The sequence below is a fragment of the Rhodnius prolixus genome, unplaced genomic scaffold, assembly GCF_049639745.1.
Source record: "Rhodnius prolixus isolate KJV_2025 unplaced genomic scaffold, Rpr scaffold_1, whole genome shotgun sequence".
NCBI lineage: Eukaryota > Metazoa > Arthropoda > Insecta > Hemiptera > Reduviidae > Rhodnius > Rhodnius prolixus.
This window is the reverse complement of record NW_027411581.1, coordinates 22,416,620-22,435,403: the sequence shown is the minus strand read 5'-3', so window position 1 is coordinate 22,435,403 and position 18,784 is coordinate 22,416,620. Positions and strand designations below refer to the sequence as shown.

General features: G+C 32.5%; 1 protein-coding gene across 1 annotated transcript in view; it reads left to right on the top strand.

Moving 5' to 3' along the window:
• The window catches only part of LOC141457753 (uncharacterized), a 113,917-nt gene extending 97,246 nt beyond the window's left edge, over positions 1–16,671 (top strand). Inside the window, exons 2-3 of the mRNA XM_074134984.1 lie at positions 12,020–12,241; positions 15,658–16,671. Coding sequence (XP_073991085.1) covers positions 12,020–12,241; positions 15,658–15,930 — 495 coding nt within the window. The 3' untranslated portion in view covers positions 15,931–16,671. The remainder of the gene's footprint in view (positions 1–12,019; positions 12,242–15,657) is intronic.
• Positions 16,672–18,784: the final 2,113 nt, after the last annotated feature.

Genomic DNA, 18,784 nt, shown 5'->3' with positions numbered 1-18,784 from the left:
TTTAAATATATTTGTTTAAAACCTTGTAGAATGGATTTTAAATTTAGGCTAAAATAATAAATATATAAACTGCACAATTTTTTTTTTTTTTTGTTAGTTTTTATATATATATATATATATATATATATATATATATATATATATATATATATATATATATATATATATATATATATCGGATTGCGCTGCAATAAAAGCGAGCAAAGAAACTCTGGGGATGTAACCATGGTTTGGTTCTGTTGAAGAGGAAATCGGATTATTGGAAATGCTTGGCTGGAATCAGAAGAACCATACTAACCAAGCCATTCAGCGTCCTGCTTTGATATTCTGTTCCAATTATTATGCTAAGTTAAAAAATATTATTCCAACAAAAATATGTGCCTAAACATTTAGCATAAAAATCTTTCGTTCTTACACAAACAAATGTTACAGATTGTTCAAAAGGGCACCCCCGATTTATTTAAAACAAGATAAAATGTGCATTAGAGTTTATTTGATTCATGTTTCTTGATATATATTTTAAACTTAAAAGTTTAAATTTAAATTAATAACAACTATATTAAGCCACGAATTATACTTACTTATTATAATGCAGCTGAAATTTGGGCCCTTCGCTATCTTGACAAACTAGAAATTATTTTAACTCAGTTTTTAAAAAATCTGTTTTATCTCCCTCGCAATACTCCTAACCACTACCTTAGAGTGGAATTTGGGATGCACTCGCTGAGTACCTCAATATTCAAGAGAGCGCTTGCTTGGTGGAAAAAATTGCTTGATATGGGCTCTGAACGTCTGCCAAAGAAGGCGTACCTAAAACTGAAAGATATGGAGTCGTTAAAAGATAATAAGGTGGACTTTAATTGGGTTACACAATTACACTTCATGTTTAGTAGAATAGGAGCGGATGATGTCTGGGAGAGACAAAAAGTATCTCATGCCGAGTCGGAGGCTTTGGTAGAGCGATGGGCTGCGAATAGCATCTCAAGTGACATTGAGAAAGTGTGCAATTCTAATTTTAATCCGGTCTTCAGACACGTTAGTAACCTGGGTGCCGGGGAATATTATCTTAAATTAAATGGCCCCATTCAAAAAATTAGGGTGATCTTGCAGTTACGACTAAGCGGGACTGAGAGAATACATTTTTATATAAATGGTCATTCTTACTTCATCGATGCCACATTATTGTGCACTGTCTGTAACCTACATGAGCTGGAGACGTTAGAACACATCCTCTTGAAATGCCCTATTTATGCACCTGTCAGGAGCCATTACCTATCCAAATACATCCAAGGCGAAGTTGATTGTAATACACTAATTGATGTTTTGCAGGTGGACAGTCTTCGGAAGTTGAATGACATCTTCTGTTACATTGCGAGCGTCGTGAGGCTGAGGTCCTTCGCGCTCGACGAATGAAGTTATTTTTATGTTCTATATTTTTTAATTTTTAGTTATTCGTTGGGTGCGAACGATCTTGCTTTCTTGGCGCCGCTGTTGTGGAGTGTCTTTTGACTTTGGGAGCTGCCCTCTGGCTAGATTTTCCGTTTGGGGGTTGACTGAGGCAGACTATTTGCAGAGAATTGACTACAGGTTATGTTGGGTTTATTGAATTGCTACTAAATTTAAAACATTGAAATATTTGATTTAAATATTATTTAATTAAAGTATTTGTATTGTTATTTAAAATATTAAAATTATGTTCAATCTAGTTTCGTCTGGTGATATTTAATTGGCTTTGTATAACTAATTTTGAGTTCAATTAATTTTGTATTTTGTTTTAAACAAATTATGTTATATGTTATTTGAAATTGTACCCTACTCCTTGCTACAAGGAATTCCCTTATAAGCAATAAAGTTTATTATTATTATTATTATTATTATTATTATTATTATTATATTATTACTTACTTATTATACAAAGAACAATGAAGAACTATTTAAATAACTGACCAAAATCAAATGTTAAAAATCTTTATAAATAAGAGCAGAAGTTCATCGCTCATGAGCTCAACTTTTTCTGCTTCAACAGATCTTTCTCCCATTTATACTGTCCAAATAGGTTTGGAAGCAGCACTTGCAAGATGAAATTAATATTTGTCTTGGCCTGGAAATCTGTTAAAACGCTCAGCTTACTCGTTTTGCAATTTTATAATAATTTAAAAATACATATTTTCATCGCTTTTGAAGCAGTAGAGCTGACGGAGTAACTAAAGTAGGTAAAGGAGATGTACATACATTAGGGTGTTTCAAAAAATGATGACTTTTAAATTTTAAAGAGCGCCGGGCGGAAAATCAAAGTTCATTTCAAAACGTTTCGTCCATAATAGAGCAAAATCGATTAATATTTAAAGGTCGCTAACATTGATCAAAAGATTTTTGTTTTGCTTTTATTTTTATAAAAAAATCCTTATTAAATGTTTTGTATCTTTTCAAATTATTAGCAAAACATGTAATTGTACAAAGTTTATTTAAATATAATCTGCTATAAAGACAATGCAGTTGGAATTATTTTGATGGCCTTTTTATTTTCAAAGTTATGAATAATTAAAGAAGCTGTCCGGTGATGGACAGTGTTGTCTGTAACGAGAGAACACTGTCCGGAGGCCAGCAGTACACTGGAAAAAGCTCCGGGCGCTAATGACCTCAGCTGTTGATGCGCCAAAAAAAAAAAAAAAAAAAAAAAATATACATTTTTAAAAAATTTCGAATAATTAACGTTAAAATCACTTCATTTTTCATGTGTTTCTTACAGAATTTAAAAAACAAATAATTTTGGTTACTGAAACTTCTAAATTAGGGAATATTTTGCATTTATTGTTAAAATTTGAAATTAATTTACTATCAATCAATCAATTGTCTTAATACAAAATACGACATACATAGTATATGAAGTACTTCATCTGAAGTAGAATAATCTAGACACAGTTGAAAATGCAAGGTATCTGGAGATGTGCCAGAAAAATTGCATACCTTTTAGATGACCTTATAGTTTTCTCTCAAATAAAAACTACCATCCCATCTTGGGATCTGTTCAAGACATTCCGAACTAAAGTGGATGATGTAACCAAATTAGTGTACAGAAACTATCGTGCTAACGATCTTCTCGGAAGTGTGGAAATAATCTTGCAATAGGAGATGCAATCAGGCTACACATGTTACATTTATTATTCGCTACTGATGCAAAAAATCATTTAAGTTGCTATCGTACGTTACTGGCTCAATGCTTAACATTGTATTGCTATCGTACATTGTATTTTGCTTAAATTTCGTCGGGGCGAGACTTTGATCTTTTAAATTTTCCGTTTTATATAGGAGTGGATCTAGGCGTTTCTGTATTGTTGTTTATGTTACTAAACACAATTATGAGCTAGATTTGCATACAGCAAATATGAAAAATGAAAGTTTCTTAATAAGAGATGTTGTAATTATTTCTAATATATTCGATCAATAGTAAGCCCACTACGTGACACTATCGCGTTGCAAAAGAAAGAAAAATAACGAGAAAAAGATTTTAATCACCAATTAATTGATCTGTCGTTACAACTCCAGTAAAAAATTATCTTCTTACCACTTTTGTATGCTAATTAACTTTACATTCTGCTAGCACTAATATAAAAGAGTATGCAATGGGAAAAGTGTTTGAACTATTGGTGATGCATATCAGAGTCAATTGCAATACAATTGTCTCCTAAATTATGCGCGCCCACTAAGTGAGTACTCTCTATTATTTACACCCATTCATGAACTGATCACTATTCTGAAGTACCAATTACGAAGTCTTCTACTAAAAATATCATCTCTAATTTGAATTAATCCGTGTGAAAGAATTTAGTGTTACTAATTTACTCGCATTAGTAATTGTTATTAACGGAATAGGTTTTTTTTTTTAGTATATCTACCTTCTGAGGATTTGAGGAACTCACCTTGAGCTGCAGCTCGTACTTAATGTCAAAAGTGAGAGAGAGAAATAACTTTATCTTACATTATACCAAAATAAAGCAGATATTATCAAACTACATTACTTACATAAGGTTGCTGGTGACACACAGCGTATTGATCAGTTATAATTATGTAATAAATAACAGTAAAATAAATTGTCAGTATGAATTAGGACGTTAAAGCCCTATACAGCAAGCTTTAATCTGGGTAATTGTTATAAATCAAATAAAAAGGATGAAAGAAATGAGATATGATAATGTTCGTTTGGAGTTCTTCCAATTTCTTTTGATTTCGAACAGCCTTAATATTTTTTTAGTTACAATTTTTAGTTTCTTTCGGTTGATATTTAGCCTTTAAAACTAGCACCAGTGTTTGTTACCAGTGTTTATATTGTAACTTAAATGGTAGAAGAGTTTTAGGAATAAGTGCTTATTGATAATAAGTAAAGCCTCATTTGGTTGCGGTGCCATGGGGCACAGATACCGCCCCCTATTTTAATCCTTAATCGTATTTAGAGTTGAGGACTGATATGAGTTTGAAATAGTTGATTGGTTCTACGTTATCCAAGAAGTTAGAAAGGTGGTCCTCAATCGGTATTAAATTATCGTACAGTGTTTGGATTTCACTTTTTGGTACCGGGTTTTGGATTGGAATTTTATTTAGTGCGTTATAAGAGAAAAAATATATATGTTAGCTATCTGATAGGGATAGTTGAATTGGTTAGATTGGTAGTTATGTTACCGCCAAAGCTCGACTGCCGTTAATATGCACATTACCTAACTAATCTGCAGAATAACTGATTTGCTCTGTTAATGGAAACAAAGAGTTTTCCGCATTTTACCTAGTTTTTTGTTTTTATTTGCCCATTAACTGCTTCCGTATGTTAAAGTTCAAAAGTTTGTTTCTCTCATTTCCATTCCCTACTCCTTCGCCCACTCCCTCCACTAGTTTAGTTTCCTTTCGCCAGCGTCTTGTCATCACCGGTTTTTTTCCTCATAAATTGCGTCGGTCAAGAAAGCAAAGAAAATATTAGCAGTTTCTAATGCAAAGCACCCAAATTTCGATGTGACTGTGAGAATTAAAGTTCCCGAAGTAAACAGAGCTAAAAACTGTGGTTCTTATTAAAACAGAGGATGGCTTTCATAAACTTGGTACTAAAATGGATATTTTAAAACAATTGTATGCAAAAATCTGAATTCAGTGTTTGTACAGAGAGATTTTTAAAGAAAGATATTCCTGCTGTACAAATATCTTTACGTCAAACAGCAATAAAAACAAATCTTGTTACTGGGCAGGGTTGCGGAAAATGTGACTGCAAATACTGTACCACAAATAGGTGTGCTTATCGCAAAAACCAATTGATATGTAATTCAAAGTGTTACCAATCTTTAGATTGCACTAAAAGTAAGCACTAATAAGTAATTTTATTTATGTTTTTCGAATTCATTTCCTTATTTCTAATAATATTTTAAACCGTTTGAATCTTTGTATTGTATTATAGTTTTTTAATTGATTGATGATTGATTCTATCAACTAATTTGTTGATTTTATTAACTAGATTCATTAGATATCGACTAATACATAAACATTATGTTAATTTAAGCTTATAGAAACGTTGCTGTTGTTGCAGCAAAGATCTATTTTCACTTTAATGAGAATTTGCAGATTACCTAGGTAATTTGTAGAATAAATTGGTTTTCAGCCATTGCCTCTAAATACAGAAAAAATGATTCTCAGGCAAAATGCATCTCAGAAGGAACGGCGTACCTCCTTCATGATGTCAGATAAGGTTTATTTAAATAATTTTGATAGCATGTTAGTATTAATTCGAAACGATTCCAAAATAAATCAAGATTAAATCCAGGACCTTGTCTGTCCTCCCACATTATCTAATACAAGAATAAACCACTAATATTCTTGACAACCGTCAATTCCAACCAAACTTTTGCCCAATATTTTTCAACGCTCAGATACTATTAATGTTTACGTCTAATTCTAACTGTTAACAAGATTGTTGTCTAATTCGACCAGATACTGTAACATTTTTATGCAGCACTCTTTGTACTATATAAATATTATACTCATATATATATGTTATATATAATGTTAGAATGATAGTTAGCTCACAGGACCAGCTCCAGATTTTTGAGGGCCCTTGGGCGACAGAGTTTGTGGAAAAAATCATACGGCGACAGCCAACTAGATTAAAAATTATACAGTAAATAAAACGATCTAAATAAATAGGCCACGCCCCCGATCGCTATTCTGAAAATAAGCTGTCGTCTTCTTTGGCAGTCATTCTGTTTAAATTCTTGTACCTTATGCTTTGTTGGTTCAACTTCTTGATTCGCATTAATCGCTCTGACTGGGTTTTCCACTCAGAGGGAGGCTGCAAGTGCCCGTGGTCCCCATCACTTGCCCGGGTAAGCCGGCCCTGCTGTGTATACTTTCCACCTCTGCTTCAGTGAATTAAGTCTAGCTTAATTCTTAATACACTGAAGCAGGAATCAAATTCTTTTGTTCAAAACTAGACAAGAATTACTTATGTTTCCAATTATTTTGTTATGGTAATTCGAAATTCAGATGTTAATTGTATTGTATTGTACAAACTGGGTAAGCCGAATTAGAAGTTACGATTGCAAAATAAAAGAAAAATAACGAATTCTGGTCTAGTTTTGAACAAAAGAAGGAGATTTCTGCTTCAGTGAATTAATAACTGTGCCGGAGGTGGAATGTAAACACAGGGTAGCTTGTATTTGAAGTTACTGTTGCATAATTAATGGAAAAATGAGTAATTCCCGTCTAGTTTGACAGGAAATTCTGAGATTTCTACTTCAATGTATTTATAACTAAGTCAAAAGAGGAATATGCAGACAGGGTAGCCCGAATTTAGCATTACCATTCCAAATTTAATAGAAAAAAAAGTAATTCTAGTCTAATTTGACTGGAATGATTAAAATTTCTGCTTTATAGTATTGTTAATTAAGCCACACGTGGATTGTGCAAATAGGGTTCCCTGAGTTTGAAGTTAAAATTGCAGAATTAATGGGAATATAAAGAATTCTCGTCTAGTTTAGCTCGGAAATTGAGATTTCTTTTTTCATTCTTTTGCAATCTTTTTTCTTCATTTGTCCAAAACTATAAAAGAATTGCTAATTTTTCCATTTAGTTTTCAGACGTTATTTAAAATTCGGCTAACCAGTGTATACATTCTACCTTTGGCTTAATTGTTGATACACTTAAGCAGAAATTCTAATACTTCCAGTCAAACTAGACGAGGATTCCTTATATTTCCAATAATTTTGCATTGGTAACTAAAAATTCAGGATGCCCTATGTAACTTGTACTGCTTAGTATGAAGGTTGTTCGTCATCAAATATTTTTTAGTCAGCAAGGACACGGAGAAGTCAATCTGGGTATATTCACTAAATCAGGGGTGGCCAACCCAAATGATCTTGTGGGCCACTTAAGAAATTATTACAAGCCTGCGTGCCGCCCTATTTTGGATCTAATAGAAACAAAAACGTTTAGCAGTGAAAAGTCAAATCATAATTAATTATTAATATTGTTTCTGTTATTAATCATACATATAAACTTAGCTAAAACAATGACAATTATGAGATGATTGAAAAATATTTTGTTTATTTAATTAGTGAGATATTTGTTTCTCAACAATCTCTTGCAAGTAAATCGCAATGCGTGTATATGCACAACGTAATTGATGTTGCTGGTTTTCATCAGTTAAGTTCGAGCGCAATTTATATTTGGTAAATTTCATTTTCGAAAAAAACCATTCGAAGGTGAAGGTAGTTCAAAAAGGGCCTACAAAAATTTGTGCCAGATTTCTCAAATTAAAAACATTTTTCGTTTGTAACAGTGTTATAAAAATCTATTTTTGGTTCTGATGTTTTAAAAATGGGTTTTAGTTTCATAATACTTGGTAAGTCAATCAGTTCCAAGAGATAACATACAAATTTTGTAAAAAATTTGTATAAATAACGCGGGCCTTAAAATTATACAAGGCGGGCCAAAGCTAGTTGACAAAAAGGAGGTAAAGCAATGTACTAAATCTCAAAATGTATCAATTTATATCTCTTTCAAAAATACTTCTAGAAAGCTACAATTATGCACAATTGTGGAGGTGAACTATACTATGATTGTACATATTTTCGCAGAGATTTCACCAGTGAGACAGGAGATACAGCGATTCTAAATATGAAGGAAAGCAAAACTCCCAAATTTTATCTCCTTATATCTCCTTCAAAAATTCAGCTAGAATGCTGCGATTGTGCACCAATGAAGAGGCTTATTGTGCCGCACCCGAATAGAACTGCAGTGTAGCAGTGACGTCCTCTTTCGAAGGGTGCAGGATTTTTCTTACCAATGGTTTTTTTTGCGATATCGTCATCTCATTTCCTCTTAATTCAAAAAGTCCTGAGTGGAAACTTACCGATTGCGAAACAATCAATCCGCACCAAAGAATCCGTGCATTCTCCCCTTAAAAGCTGTCCCGCTAGTTGTTTGTCATCCGTGTTAGGGTTTCGCTTTTCACCACCATTTGTGCCAGTCTCTTGTGCAGTGCCCGCATCCTAAAAGACTTCATTTCAACCCAATTACCATTCACCTTCAGTGTGTATTACAACAGACAGCCTTGCAACATTTCTTTAATTGTGCCAAAAAATTAGGATATGATAATCAATTTTTACTCGTGTAGCATTGTTTTAGTAACGCTTATCAATGGCAGACCAATGTCTGCTTAAAAGAGAAGAACCCTTCACCAAAACATTGTATATTTTTGAAGTAAAAATTATCTTTTTTTTTTTAATTCTGACATTTTTTAACATATGTCTTAAGGTGAATCTATGATTCAAGCATTCTTCTATTATTGAGACCACATTTTTTGTTTTCTCAGGTGACTCCTTAGCACCCTGATAAATTTATAACCATTCAGTTCCCTCTACTATTTGCAATTTCCTTGTATTCCCCTTTGAATAAGAATGATCTATAGCTTAAATACATTTCTTCTGGGTTAACTCCTTCTCTAGAATGTCATCATGTCTTGTTATTTTATATTTTGTAAAGGTGAGAGTGAAGAACCAAGAACAACAAACCATTATTGGTTTGTAAAACCAATACTGACATTCTCCTACTGGGACCTGAAAGTATAAATACCTATATTTATAGCGATAGAAGTATAAGATCCTGTTATCGCGCTAAAATACGCCCACATTTTTTCAACACGCATTGCGTATGAAAAGCAGTTTTTTAGAGCTAGCAACTTGGTAATATTCTTAACTTAGTACAATTTTTATAAATTAGTCGTGGTCATAGAAAACATTTATAAAGGAAAAAAAAAAATCTGAAGGATGAGTTGGCATTTTAGTTAATGTTTGAATGTTTACTGCTACCTAGAGAACGTCAATCGCTGGTTTCAACAGAGAAGGTTAATCCTTGTAAAGATATGGTACATTTAACGGGTAGTAAATCATATTAAAACGCGTCAACCTTAACAGCCTTAAGCTCAGAAATATTGCTAGTTTTCTAACATTACTGAAACATTAATATATTTCCAAACATTACTACTAACAAAATGTGTGCGTCATTCTGTTACATATAGTGACCATAATAAGTAAGTTTGCCTTTGTGAATCAAGCCTTCTTCCAAGCTAAAACTCAAATCTTGGTATTTCATAATTTTTCTTGGAAGTTTGCCTGAAGTGAATGGGCACTTTGCCAGAGTACTTCACTCCTGCTGTTGTTGTCAAATTAGCAAGTCCCAAAGAAATCTCGCTAGTTATCAATTCTTATAGAAATAAAACTTTTCGCGTACTAGACGCTAATAACAAATAAATTGCAGTTACTACAATCGCGCAAAAGAATTATATCTATATCATGAATTTCATCAATAAAATGCATTTCAATTTTTCGAATTATTTCCTGATAAATGGAAAATTCTCGTCCTTAAACCCTATAAATTACTCTCCAAACAAGTTATCGATCTTCCGATTTAATAAACATAACATTGATGAAACTTCTAGAAAAGCAATAAATTTTTAATCAATTCAGTGATGCGGTTTAGATCTCTTTTGTTTTCGAAATTATAACTACTTAGAATACTTGGTTCTATCCCAGAACATGTTTCCTAAAAAAGCACAAATGAATTATCTTGATAGAACTGAAAAAAATTTTGATGTAGAATGCACACTTTATTTCAGTTAACAGAACACAACTTTCAAATGTATCTTTGCAAATTTGTTTCCTCGTATCTCAAATGTAAATAGTCTCGCATCCTCATTAACTCCACATTGTCGCTCTCACCTCTTTCATTTGAACTCCGAGCAGGCAGAGTAGCACGAAACCCGTTAGCTTTGCAAAGACCGAAACGCACCACAGATCTCTTCCTTTCTATACTTAAGTTCCTTCCTGTAGAAAGGTATTGTCTAATCTGAAAAAGGCTTCAGGCCGAAAAGAGGAAACTTAAACGTCTCACTCCTTTCCCTACACCCAGAATAAGAGGATTTTAATTTCCCTGACTAGGTTGTTGAATTTGCCTTGCAGATACTTACAAATATCTACGTATATACTAGTTGTCACCTTGAGTTCCTCAAGTTGCCTCCAGAATGTGCCTGATGGTGGGAAAACTAATTTAAACATTTATAGAAAACCTGCAAATCTGCAAGTACGTTAACGACCGTGCTTATAATCAGTAAACAATTAGTTTGCAAATACAACCAATTTATTCCATACACACTTCTTTCACAAATGGTTAATACAATTTTTTAGGAACATCTGAAAATCCATCTGTTATTTATTTTTAAGTTTTATGATAAAAATTTAAGTTTAAAATTTTGAAAACTTTTTAAACATGGATCCAATTTGTATCAATTCAACAGTTTTTTGTAAAATTGTTGACGCTATTTACAGCAATTCTGATTGGAGTTTAAATAGCGTACATTGATTACAGAAATGCTCAGACACTATTATTAATACGCTTTGGAATTAAAAAAAAAAAAAAAACGCTTTGGAGGGTTCTAAACTTCCTTTAAATCCGCTGTGAGTAAACCATTCACGTACATAATTGTACTGAACGAATGCTTTCAGTAAATAATGTCTTTATTTACTGATTTTCTTTACCTTGGCAGATGTTTAGTGGCAAAGAATAGTTATTTTATTTTATTGGACTAAATCGAGGTAATACTCCTATTTGTTGCGAAGTAAAAAGAAACCTCCCGAGTAACGAACCATCTCTATAACTTTTTTTCCATTTCCGGGCAGAAATACTGGAAGAACTGTATTTTATGTTTAAATTTTCCATAATAGATTAGGTTGAAGAAAGAGATTTTATTAAGAAACTTGTTAAACGTTCGTTGTCAATTAAAGCTTTAAGCACTGTCCTTTAGTATAATTCAAAAAACTTTATACCCTTTCTCTGAGAGACTGTAATATTTCTTAAATTTTGGCTCACACTATAAACATTTGCAAACCTACCATTTAATTATCCCTATTCCATTTAATATTCTTGAGGGAATCCGTAAGTTTAACCTTCTAATCTCTTCGAATGGAAAAACAGTTAGGTTGGCACCATCATAGGCCCATTTCTTTCAATCACCATTCTTCAATTATGGCCTCTCAATTACTGCAAGAGAAACAAGTAGTAAGGGATTTATAGATTTATTAAAGACCCTTCTGAGAAGAACCAGCCATCGCCTACTGTTAACTTTTTCATTAACCTGAATTCATTGGTGTCCAGGAATCCCAAAAGGTTCAATGCTTTCTTCTTGTTCATTGTATCTTCTTCTGCTATCAATTCGGAGCATTTTAGCTTAACCAGAGCTTCTAGAGCAGTCTGGTTTTGCGAGAAAATAACTACTTCATGCTCAGTTTCGAGTTATTTTAAGTGAACTACCTATTAAGACGCCCTGACGTCTGCATGAAAAGTAGTTCCTGACGCCAAATAGTTAGAAGAATTGTATAGTTCTTCGCATAACCTTCCGAATAATCTAGGAAAACGATGTGATCAGTGACTACTCTATTTGCGGAAGTAGTATTTGAGTTTTAAACTAAAATAGAATGTTCTGTTTCAGATTGTTCTTGAGGCTAGCAGCATCTCCGTGCCGACTGGCAAGAAGACGCCGATCACTCCAGCCAAGCCGACCCCTCGCCCTACTTATTCGAGGATATCCAGAGCGCCAATACCTGTTGTAGAGTACAGCTACGACAACCCAGAGCCGGCACCCTTGGATCCAAGTTACATACCAATATCATTCAAGTACATTCAGGCTCTTGCTCCTAACGCCATTTATTATGTGAGTTAAGAGTTTTCTGGGTTTCTCCTCATTTAATCCATATGTATTGTTTACTGAAAGATGAAGCTGATAATAAGTCAAAATTACAGGAAGAATGGTCTGGTTTGAAGTTCACCACAGATTTGAGAAATATATTATTTGTTTTTATGTTTACTTTCTCTTACATTTGTAAGAGAAAGATTAATAACCAACTATTTTTACTCCCTCTTGTTTGGTGAAATTCGCTTCAAATTCATGTTTGATTTCTGCTTAAGTGCAACCAGGATACTTGGCCCTGAGCTTTCGTTTAAAATCCATCAATCCCGACTGTAAAATAACAATAAAGATCTCTTAACAAGACGCATCTCTTAACTCTGATTTTCTGTGGTTTTCCTATTGGTTTCAACAATTTTCTTTAAACTTTACTTACTCATTGTATACTCAAAAGATCTTTCTGGAAAGACCTGAGAACACTTGCCAATCTATCTCCTTGGCAGAACGTAAGTCTAACAAAGAACATAACAGCTCTATTTCAGCCACGGCATTGCCTTTAGGAGAAATGAGCTGTGAAACCGCTGTCTAGAAATGTGACAAGGGGAACAAAACTCCGTTCCATCTTTTTGAGGCAATTATTTCATTAATGAACGATTCCTAACGTTTGGCGCCTGAAACCTGGAGCTGAACTGGAGTTTCGAAGCTCTCGCTCGTCTCCCATTTGCGAACTGAGCTAACGTGAGTCTTTTCTCACTCATTTCAATCACAAACTCATAACATTAGGCTCACTCGTTGGCTAAGTGCAATTTTATTTTTCTTTAGGAAGCTACCGGTTCGAGACTAGTTAGAACCATGTGTAAAATACATAAGTGAACGTCGTAAGAGTGTTCACAACAAATTGTTTTAAAAATATCTGTGAAGACGATTTGATCTTGAACTTTCAGTGAAGTGCAGGAACTCGTAATTTAAAATTTATTAAAAACAATTAAATTTCAAATAATCTTAAGTTAAAAAAACAAAACAAATAACTAAATTATTTTACTGATTGTGCCTTTAGATTTTTGTTTTATAAACTATTTTATAAATAATTAATCAATTTTTTATTTTTCACACATTTTACACACGTGATCTGTAACTTCTATTTGTGGCGATTTACCGAGAAAATTGATTATAGTATTATTCTAGTAGAAGCGTAACCTTAAGCTATTCTTTAGTACAATTCAAAATCTTCTACGCCTATAACAAGAGGAAAATAGCGTGTACGTGAAACAACTAGTCAAGTTACAAAGAATTGCCAGATAAAAATGCAGATATAAGTTTTCCCGACCCTTAGATTTTCTCTTCCTAGGAGCTTCTTACAGCTCACTGTCCGGTGATGGACAGTGTTGTCTGTAACGAGAGAACACTGTCCGGAGGCCGGCAGTGCACTGGAAAAAGCTCCGGGCGCCAATAACCTTAGATGTTGACGCGCCTTAAATAAATAAATAAATAAATAAATAAAAAAAAAGTTTTCCCGGCGTTTACGCTTTTTAAATTTGAGAACAGTACTGAAACTTAAGCATTTTTGAATCCTAGCACCGCCTAAGGGGATGTTTTTTTTACATTCTATTACCATTTTTACGATTTTATAAATTTGTTTTAAAAGGTTGATTTGTGGGTTTGGTTAGCATAACTCAAAGAAGGTAGATAGTTCAAATTTTGTATTATTTTTTTTAGATTTTGTTTTTGCTGTGTAAAAAACAAATCGAATTGCGAAATCCAATTCTTTTAATTAGATCTGGGTTGTTGCAAAAAAATTACAGATATAAAGGAGGGTTTGCCCTATAATTTAAAGAAAATTTGGGAATTTTATCTTTTGTAGAAAAAGAGAAAAAAATTGTCAAAGTTGGGTGTTTTTCAACGTTACGCTTTTTCGTGCAGTTTTTGACGATCAACCCTTATACAACTGACCTTCCGGACAGTTTTAATTTGTTAAGATTTTCTTGAAATCCGCTACCTTGAGTGTGTGAATACTTCAAGATCACTTTTATTAAAACAATTTTCGGGATTAGCTCAGCTAATAGTTTACTGGATTACCTCTCGAAGATCCCAGGTTCGAATCCAGCTGCTGGCCCTTAGATTTATCTTACTAGGAGCTTCTTACATCTCACTATCCGGTGAAAAGTTATTGCAGAGGAGTCTTGGGGTTGGTCTGAAAGCTGGAGGCTTACCTCTAAAGTGTCATTTCAGTAAATTAGCACCAATAGTCCAGTTAATATAGTGGCTGAAAAAAAGGTAAAGGTGAGAACATTAATTGTCCATTGGGTTTAGAACGAGAGAAACAAATAGCGATTTTATTGCATCAATTTTGTTTTCAAAACATTGGACCAATTTTTGTTTTGTTTTAACTGATTAATAGAAAGCGCTTTTGCCTCTAGTTATATCAGTCATCTAAAAAAATTCAATAGAATCATTACTGTAATTACAGATGATCGTTATTCTTGAATGAAAACTTTGGCTATAATCGATTGTGACTAATGATATGATGTATTGTTTCAGTTTGTTGGAATATTTTGGAACCACATTATTTACTAATTCCTGAAAAAAATACCAAACTATAATTAATGATGTAATTAAGAAACAATGTTCCCAAATACCTGGATGAATACTCTTACAGCCTGTAACACATATAAACCTTTTGTTTGTAATTAAAACAGGCTATATGTTAAGTGATTCTTTGTTATTTAGACTTGAAAGAGTTGGGACATTTTGTTCACTTAGAATAAATTTAAGCATAATTAAATAACTTACTGATATCTCTTTATTGCCTTTATTTGCAGAAGTTCGTTGAAGAAGATACTTTATTTTTAAATTATAACATTTCTACATTTTGTACGGAAAGGAGCCAGTACAGTGTTAAGACTTGGAAACGGAAGTGACTCGAATTCAAATGCTACTTGTTATACTTTCTCACCTAGGAGCCTCTTTTAGTTCCCACAGTTTTAGGAGCCACAGTGTAACGAGAGAATTCTTCCAGAAGCTGGCAATGAACTCCATAAACCTTAGATGTTAAAGCCCCTAAATAAAAATTTATAACAATAATAATAATAATGAAGGAAATGGATATTAAGCTGAGAGTTAGTGCTCTGAAGACCCCCGCAGAGATCGAAGTTCGCAAAGATTACGTTTCTGTCGAGAGCTATTGAAACGAAAGCAAAACTTTAGAAAATAATCTGCTGTTGCCGTCACCATTTTATTGTTCCTTTGCGGAGTGTCTAAAGTAAACAAAATTTATCTAATTTCAACGAGTAGTAAAATAACAATTTAAAATCTATTTAGATTTACATTTCCATTTTGTGAAATTAAGTACTTTAAATATCATTGCAAATGCACCTGAGGAATTTTTTTTGTTTACTTTTTATAATGTACTAATTTGGTCAATAACGAATAAAATAATGTTTCAGGTGCCGATTAGAGTGAGGAATTACGCCTACGTAGATGACAAGGACGACCATGTGGAGGAAGAGAAACCAGTAGTTGTGCAGAGAGAACCAGACTATTCCAGACCAACCAAACGACCAGTGTACGACTACTATAATGGTGCTAAATACAACTCTAAACCGCTGTACTATCTGCCGAAGGGAGCAGATCGAGTGCCAACTAAGGGCGGATATCCGAAAAAAGCCACTTCCCAAACAACAAACAATAAATATTTCTATTATGTGAATCAAAACTGATAACGATTGTAATCTTCTAAACTGTAAATCACATCCAGCTGTCCATTGAAAAAAAATAACTACTGCCTAAGAAACTAAGGCCGTGAATATTTCATTATTATTCGGACTATTTTCATCAATAATCTAAATATCTTCTCATTAATAAAATTAATTTTTTTATTATCAGAATCATAGTTTTATAAGCGATAGAAATAGTCCGTTTAATAAGTAATGTTATCGAAATATTTTTTAATTTATAATCAAGCTAGATTATAAATTTTTTTGCTATGAATCCAGTTTTGAAGGGAGAGGGTTGGGGATTGTTTTCAAAATTATTTCTTTCAAAGTTTGTGATATTCCTAATTGAAAGTATGCCATGAATTATGTAAATACTCTTTGTACATAATCTTTCCAGCTAATTAAACCTTTCTTTATTGTACAATGCAGGTTCTTTTTTTTTCTTTTTGTAACTTTTTTAATTATTTTAAATTTTTGTCTTTTTTTGTGAAAGATATTTTTTCTGTTTTGATTCAACTTTCAAAAAATTCAGTTGTTTGGAGTTCACTTGCCTACCTCAAAGCTAAAAATTCTAGATGTACTGCTTACAATTTTTTTTACCACTTTTCAGACAGTTTTTGTAAGAGAAAACAATCACTGAAAGAATATTTTAAGTGCCATTCATTTGTTTTGTTTTTTTTTTTTTAAAGATAAATTCTTTCAATTTCAAAATTATATATATAACAATAAATTTCAAATTTGTTATATATTTGTTTATTTTTCCTTTTTCTATTTGATTATTATAATAAATGTCACCACATTTACTTGTATTTCCATTTGCTGTTATTTTAATGTCTTAAATTTTCAATAATTTTCCGATGCAAAAGATACAAAAATATAAAATAAAAGATGGATTGTTCACCAATATTGACCAGATAGGGAAGATTATTTCTTCCCAGAATTATGTTATACTTAGAAGTACTTAAATGAACAATCTACAATACATTTTATTACTTTCACAATGTAAAAGCCAGTTACGTAGTTTTATAAAGTTCTTGCAGATTCGTCGAGGGACTCTCGTTATCTGAAGCAACAAAGTAGTGGCTGAAGCACCAATATTATTGAAAACAAAGTAGACATTAATATGCAGAAAACAGAAACATAGCTTTCCAGTGTTACAATTCGTCGTTTCAGCAATTACTAAATTGCTATTGTTAAGACTTTCTACTTCTATTTAGTAACATTTTTCCAGAGATGAATTTCTTGGAGGTAGTTTTCGCAGTTTGTCCCTTAAAGAACAGAAACTTTAAGCATTTCCTTAATTCATACAGGATAGATAAAAATATCTTAAATTATTAAATGCTAAAGACTAAATAGCCACGTTTGGTAATTTTGAAATGACCTTTGAAGTCTGATGTACTAGAAGCCTTTTTGTATGTACGATAGCCTGTTGTTATATAACGAGGAATAATTATTAAAACTTAAAAATTTATTTACAATTTAAAATAAAGATACAAATTGTACAAAAAAGAGGTTTCCGGCTGCAGGGCCTATGTACACTATACAACAACTTTACTATTTACATAAATTTAACAGATTCAACTTCCGCTAAATTTTCATTTTTATGCTGAATTACATTTCTTCAAAAATATCCAGCATATCTTACTGAAAAGTAGAATTAAATCTTTGAAGGTAGACATGTCCTCTGAAAAATGAGGAAGAAATAACGCATCAAAATTCTTTAAGATTACGCTTCAATTCAGGAAATAAGAAACTTAAACCGAGGTTATGTGAATTTATTTTGATCTAAGAATTTATTCTCCAAAACCAAAAATATGTTGATGCAAAAAACATAAATATGTAGAGAAAATATCTGTTTCTGTTAAAGGTTCTAGAAGTTCGGGTTACATGTTGAACTTATCATGTTTTTAAACATTTATTTATTTTTTAAGAAAACTATACAAAATATACTATAAACCAATTTATTATTTAGAAAACTATAAGTTACATTTAACTTAACTTAACTATAAGTTAAACATTTTGGTTTAAATGGAGAGCAGAGAACACTCTCACATTTCTGGCATTCTAAACAATGTGTATTTCAAAAACATGAAAATTATATGCAATTAAAGCCTTTATAAAGGTACAAACATTGTTTCAAAAGAGGCAGAGTCGCGAATCCACAGCAGCAGATTGTAATAGCATTATGAACAAGGTGCTAGATGCACTAGAGCAAAAATGAAAACCTCAAAAGTTAAAGCAAATATTGGTGGGACAAAGAGTGACTAATATAAAAAATTGATTTCTACTATCAACCCTGCTGACATGAAAGTCTGTACTCAGGTAAGCAGAGAAATTAAAAATAAACTTTGATAAACATGCTCAATTAAAGAAAAACTTGGAAGGAGCTTTGGTAGTAAAAAAAGGAGGGGAAAGCGAGCTAATGTTTTAATGTGCTAATGTTTTAAAGTTTTGTAAATTGCGTTGAGGATCAAAAATAAGTGAACACATATCTCGTTCGTTGAAAGAAGACATGCTGGAGTTCTTAAAGGATGAACAGAATAACTTTCAGCTCTAATTTTCTCCCGTACAGTTAGTTGAAAAAATTATAAAAGACATCTAAGTAACTAAGAAAACTGAGATTAATTAAGAATGTATAAGTTGAATTAAAACGATTCTTGGTAATCTAATATTATTCCCAGTGAGTGGAATTACGGATATAATCTTCAAAACAGGTGTCCATAATGAATGCTCTAACTACGGTAGAATAACTTTCACAACGAGCATGACTAAACTGTTCTGGTTAAGTTGAGAAAAGAAAAATTGAAATATATTCAGATCAAGTAGTAGTGTCATTCATGAACTACAACTTTTGTCT